Source organism: Phoenix dactylifera, chromosome 16, assembly GCF_009389715.1.
Source record: "Phoenix dactylifera cultivar Barhee BC4 chromosome 16, palm_55x_up_171113_PBpolish2nd_filt_p, whole genome shotgun sequence".
Taxonomy (NCBI): domain Eukaryota; kingdom Viridiplantae; phylum Streptophyta; class Magnoliopsida; order Arecales; family Arecaceae; genus Phoenix; species Phoenix dactylifera.
This window is the reverse complement of record NC_052407.1, coordinates 1,186,130-1,192,129: the sequence shown is the minus strand read 5'-3', so window position 1 is coordinate 1,192,129 and position 6,000 is coordinate 1,186,130. Positions and strand designations below refer to the sequence as shown.

At 39.7% G+C, this 6,000-nt stretch overlaps 1 protein-coding gene across 1 annotated transcript; it reads left to right on the top strand.

Annotated features, from left to right (window-relative positions):
* Nucleotides 1–1,071: 1,071 nt before the first annotated feature.
* LOC103721973 (subtilisin-like protease SBT4.3) lies at nt 1,072–4,467 on the top strand. Its single transcript, XM_026810367.2, has 9 exons — nt 1,072–1,178; nt 1,388–1,479; nt 1,680–1,917; nt 2,047–2,554; nt 2,664–2,725; nt 2,948–3,154; nt 3,258–3,369; nt 3,536–3,749; nt 3,935–4,467. Exons 1-9 carry the CDS (start codon nt 1,081–1,083, stop codon nt 4,465–4,467), a joined length of 2,064 nt encoding a protein of 687 aa, XP_026666168.2. The 5' UTR covers nt 1,072–1,080.
* The last annotated feature ends 1,533 nt before the right edge of the window (nt 4,468–6,000 follow it).

Below are 6,000 nucleotides of genomic sequence, written 5' to 3'. Positions count from 1 at the left end.
TCTATATAGAAATAGAATATCTGGAAAAAATATATTTATATAGACGGATATGTCTTCATGCCGTTGTTTTTTAAGTTGGTCTTCTTGGGCAGCTAATTAATGGTGCATAAGGATCCTTCTCTTTCTCACACAGCATGTAGAATTTCAAGAACTCATATAATATAACGTTGTAGAAATTAAAACATTATGTTAATTGATAAAAGAGGATATATAAATTTTGTAATTTATATTCCGTCTAGATTATCTGTTCATGTCTATTTTCTCCTAAATATGTCTGATCTGAGCATGAACAAAATTCCTTGCTCTGATATTTAGCGATGTCTCTCGCGAGCCTTTTTACTCTGTCATGATCTCACTGGCATTTAATCTTGAAGAATAAAAATTATATGATTCCGAATATAGATCCTAAATGTATATTTTATTGGTATTTCATCTGTCTACAAATATAGATGCAATTTCTATTTATCCTTTAAATCTGGATCATAGCCATCCATTGGAGTCCCATAAAATAATTTCAACTTTGTGACATATATTTGAATTATTTTCTGTCATAAATAAATAAAATTCAAAAAAAAGTCAAAAAAGATTGCTCTAAGTCATAGAGTTTTTTCTACATAAATAAAATATTAATTCTCTTTCAATTGAAAGAACAATGCCTAGTTGGTAGCAAAGAGTTTTTTCCTTAATAACTGAGTAGGATATGGAGTACTTTATTTTTATGAAAATGATACAAACATTGTCATTTTTTTAGGAAAAACGAGAGCCCAAACCCACCAATTACTTCTATCGGGAAAAAGAGAGAGAGAGAGAGAATACAACTTCCTTTTGAAAAATGAGGAGTGCCAATTACAAGAGACACCTTTCCACTAAGCATGACGTACATTGCCGTGTTTAAGATGAGAGAACAAGGTTAATAATGTATATACCACAAAAGCCCAAGTTGATAGGAAAAGAATCAACAGTACGTCAGACATAACGATCCAATGTGGAAGCTTCTCCTAATGGACGAGGGAGGCAACCACGGAGCTATAGCCCTATTTGCAGGTAATTGGTTACTTGATGGCTCTGATGTTCCATTTCATGCAGGTTTATATCGTTTACATGGGTCAGCTGCCTTCGGAGGGATACTCAACTGAGTCCCACCATCTTAATTTGCTAGATCAAGTGCTTGAGGGCAGGTTCTCTCTCTCTCTCTGTCTCTCTCTCAAAATTCATTGTTCTCAGTTATACTTGGTTAGCTTGCAAGACCTAATGAGGATTAGCTTTAGAGTTGATCACATGTGAACCCGTGCATGCTGTACCCGCCCAGCCCTGAAAGCAAACCATCAATCAGACCATCATCTTTTTTACTTGGACTAACTTTGATTATTTGGATTTGGTAGTGCAGTTCAGCCAGAGAAAACTTGGTTTATAGCTATAGAAGAAGCTTTAATGGACTTGCAGCTAAGCTCACTAAGCAAGAGAAAGGAAAACTAGCTGGTATGTTCTTCTAGATAATCCTCAAACAAACTAAAGTTGAAGCTGTTCTTGTAATAAATAAGATTGAACAGCAATGGGTTTGGGAGAGTTCACGCTGTCACATTGTGAAAAATCGTAGGTGGTCCTGTTGCTATGTTTTTCCATTTTCTAATTTTATTGTTTTTATCGCTTTTGTTTAATTTCGATGATAAAATCTGAAGGTATGGAAGACATAGTATCAGTTTTCCCAAGCAAGAGCCTCAAACCCCACACCACAAGATCATGGGATTTCTTACGCTTCCCTGAGACCGTAAGGCGAAACCCAGCATTGGAGAGTGATGTTATTGTCGGAATGTTGGATACTGGGATCTGGCCAGAATCTAAATCTTTCAGTGATGAAGGTTTTGGACCACGACCAAGTAAATGGAAGGGAGCTTGCATAAGTTTAAAATGCAACAAGTATGCATCACTTCTCATCATTTCCCTCATTCTTTTCTTTTTTCCACCATGCCCTTTATGTAGAGCATAGCTTTCATTTCTATTAGTAGCACAAGTCACTAAGCTCATATCGTTATCGTGTTACGTTAGTAAAATTATCGGAGCTCGCTACTACAATGGCTTGAAAGAATCCTCCGACAGTGAAGAATCCGCACGCGATTTTGAAGGCCATGGCACCCACACTGCATCCACTGTGGCAGGCTGCAGTGTACAAAATACAAGCCTATGTGGCCTCGCCGGAGGGACCGCCAGAAGTGCGGTGCCATCCGCCAGGATTGCTGTGTACAAAATATGTTGGACGGGATGCGGAGAACATGACATCTTAGCAGCATTCGACGATGCCATCGCCGACGGGGTTGACATCATATCCATTTCAGTAGGGAAATATTCTGCCGAAGACTACTTCACTGACGCGATAGCCATTGGGGCCTTCCATGCAATGAGGAAAGGGATCCTAGTATCAGCCTCAGGAGGTAATGCTGGACCCGGCCGCGGGACAGTTTCTAATGTTGCACCATGGATGCTGGTTGCAGCGGCTAGCAGCACTGATAGGCACATCATAGACAAATTGGTATTGGGAAATCGAAGGACCATTGTGGTAAGTTAGTTTCCTAGGATGAGTTGGATTTCCTGTCTCAATCTTCGGAGTTTAAGAGATGGCGGCATGCATTGCAAGAACTTCACAAGATTTCTGTTTGAACATACAGGGAGCTTCTATCAATACTTTTCCTACAGAGAAGAGGTCCTACCCTTTCATATCTGCTGACGGGTAATGCTACTAATTAGTTTATGATCTCATTATATGTTCTTTTTGAGGATGAAATGGGTCTCCCAATATATCATTTCATTGATATGACGAAATTATTACAAAGATAAAACGGTTAGCTAGGTTAGTTTATCTCATTATATAGCCCTCTTCATATTTTCTAACAAGCTCAAGAACTTTGCGTCATCAGCTTTTGTTTTCATAATCCCTTCTTGTGCCCTGCAGGGCATGTTATAACTTGACGCAAGACATGGTGAAAGGGAAAATAGTTTTCTGTGGAACCACTGGTGATGTATCAGTGCCTTTTCTCGCTGGCGCTGAGGGAGCAGTTATGTTAGGTGATCTCGATTACTCATACTCATTCCCCCTTCCAGCCCTGATAGTGAGCGATTCTGAGCTCAAGAGTCTTACTGAGTATATAAACAAAAGCAGGTAAGTTCAGCTCCCAACGTTCTACCAAGTTTTAAGAACTATATATATCTGTAGTTCCAAGAGTCCAGAAATGATAGATTCCTTGGAAATGGGCTTGGAACAGGAATCCTGTGGCTAATATACATAAAAGTGAAGCTGTCTTTGATTCTAATGCTCCTGTTATTGCTTCGTTCTCATCTAGAGGGCCAAATATAATCACACCTGATATTTTAAAGGTAATTCATTTCCTCAGATTCTCCATCCCTTGTAGGGCATGGCTTAGACGTGAACCATTGTCTCAGCTGAGAGCCAGCATAAGCTCAAAGACATGAGTTTGTCGCACATAATTAGATTGAATTATACAACCGTGTTTCACTAACAATAATGACGAAATACTTGCAGCCTGATATTAGTGCACCAGGGATTGACATCTTGGCCGGTTGGTCTCCGAAGGCCTCCATGTCGGACTATGAGAATGACACACGCTCCGTTATGTACAACATCATATCAGGAACTTCCATGGCTTGCCCTCACGTAACTGGCGCTGCTGCTTATGTGAAGTCATTTCACCCGAAGTGGTCTCCTGCAGCCATCATGTCTGCTCTAATCACGACTGGTATTCTTCTGATGCTCTTGCCGCGGATCTTGGCTTGCATAGTTAGCATAAATCTATTACAAACTTTAAATTCTACGGCACACCGTTTCCTCTACCGATTAACAGCAAGCAAGCTCTCATATGCTGATATTATAAATTAATGAACAAGTTTGGTGAGGTAACTTCCGCTTTGATTTGTGACATAGCTTCTCCGATGAATCCTTCGCTCCATCAGGATGCTGAACTGGCCTATGGAGCTGGCCAAGTCAACCCGAGAAAGGCAGTTCATCCCGGTCTGGTGTATGATGCTACCGCAGAAGACCACATTAAAATGCTATGTTACCAAGGTTACAACACATCCATGATTAGACTCATAACTGGAGATAAGAGCAGCTGTTCCAAAAGCGAGAAGGGAAGTGCAAGGGATCTAAACTACCCTTCCATGGCTTTCTTTGTTGAATTGGACAAGCCCTTCATAGGAAAGTTCTCGAGAACCGTCACTAATGTTGGCAAAGCGGATTCCAAATACACAGCAAGAATTAGCTCAGATCCCAAACTAAAGGTCACTGTGGAACCCAACCAATTATCATTTAGAAAATTACATGAGAAGCAAAAGTTTGTCGTGACAGTTTCTGGGCGACTGCATGCAATAAATTCGCTCGCATCCGCTTCGGTTATATGGTCTGATCGCAAGCACAGCGTGAGGAGTCCTATAATTGTGCATACAAAGGACAAATAGCAATAGTTCTGGTATCAAAATGTTTTACATGGAGAATTGTCTTTCTTAACATTTGTTGGAATATTTTTTCCTTCAAAAAAAAAAAAATTGCCGGAATATTCAAATTGTTTCCACATTCTTTCTTAATACGTCTTCTTTCTGTCAGTTACTTCAGTTTCTTATAATTCATTTTATGTGTAGTGAAGCTTGGAATTGTTGTCCTAATGTTTTGATCCATAAATATAGACACGTTGAGCCAAGGTTTGGTCTTATGAATTTGTCATCATTCAGTCAAAGGTTGTGTCGTCTAGCTTGAAATTTTGATCCTTATGTTTCTATGTGTGGTTGAATTGTCTCTTGCTGCTTCGAAGTGAACATTGCCTCGCGCGGATCTGTGGGTTTAAATGCTTTCAAGGAGAATGGGCTGGCGAGCACACACCCGGGAGCACGAGGCTTGGCTTGTCTTTAAGGGCCCGGTCTATTGATGGCTCGAGAGCTAGCATGAATCTTAGCCAACACAAATTTTTCGCAAGACCCAAAAAGAAAAAATAGAAAAAAGGGAGCTCATGTGCTGGGCACATGAGACGGAAGAAGAGAACTCCGAATAGGAGTCGCATCTTCTTCCTGATTCCATCAGAAAATGAATTCTAGGGCTCGCTAGATTTCGGTAATAACTCTGAATTTCATCTATAAAAGGATCTCCTTTCTTTCCTCTATGCATTGTTCCTAATCCCTAATCAATCGCCGGCAAGATCTATATATCCACGTTCCCTTGATTTTTCCGTTGAGTGTTCCCGACGAGCCACCATCGATTCATTGTCGGAATGAGGTAATCTACGTCAATCCTTCTTCTATGCCTATCTCCAAGTTCTTTGGACATCATCGATGGCCTGATTGTCATTAGCGATCACTGGATTTAGCCATAAGAGGTTCCCCTATTTCTTTGGTTCTTTTTTTTTTGTTTCTTTTTTTGCCGCCAGCCACTATGTGCTCGTTGGGTTCGCGGAAAAAGAAGAGGAGAAAGTGTGGTCAACGGAAAAGTAATGAGATGCCTCTTATTTGGTTAGAGTTTTCAAAGGAGAGAGACGGAAAAATTGTATTCCCATGAAAATACGATTCCCACATTTCATGAAAAAACCTTTCCCATGAGAAATATGGTAAAAGTTACTTTTCCATTAGCTGGAAATCACTCAATTTTTATTTTTTTCCAAAAAGGCCCTTCAACATTAAAGAGGCATTAAAGACCTAATTTTTATTAAGGGTATAATAGGAATTACACATAACTTTTTCAGAAAAGTAGATGGTCAACCAAACATAAGCACTCTGAAAATCTGTCACTTTTCTATGGTCAACCAAACATGCCAGAAGTACATTTCCAGGCATCCTCTTCTTAGGAATTTGCTTTCCAGGAATCATATTTTTGAAAGAAAAATGCTTCCCGCGAACCAAACGAGTCCTATGTGAAAGATGGAAAAAAAACTGTTTTGGTTTCCTACCAAAACAGAGTATATATTGCTCTAAATATAGAGAATTCTGTTACAAGTATGAGGCGAT

Excerpts from the sequence above, each read along its gene's own strand:
- LOC103721973 (XM_026810367.2), top strand. The coding sequence starts at position 1,081 with ATGCAGGTTTATATCGTTTACATGGGTCAGCTGCCTTCGGAGGGATAC. Across the intron at positions 1,179-1,387 it reads GATCAAGTGCTTGAGGGCAG|TTCAGCCAGAGAAAACTTGG; the intron begins GTTCTCTCTCTC and ends TTGGTAGTGCAG. Across the intron at positions 3,750-3,934 it reads GTCTGCTCTAATCACGACTG|CTTCTCCGATGAATCCTTCG; the intron begins GTATTCTTCTGA and ends TTTGTGACATAG.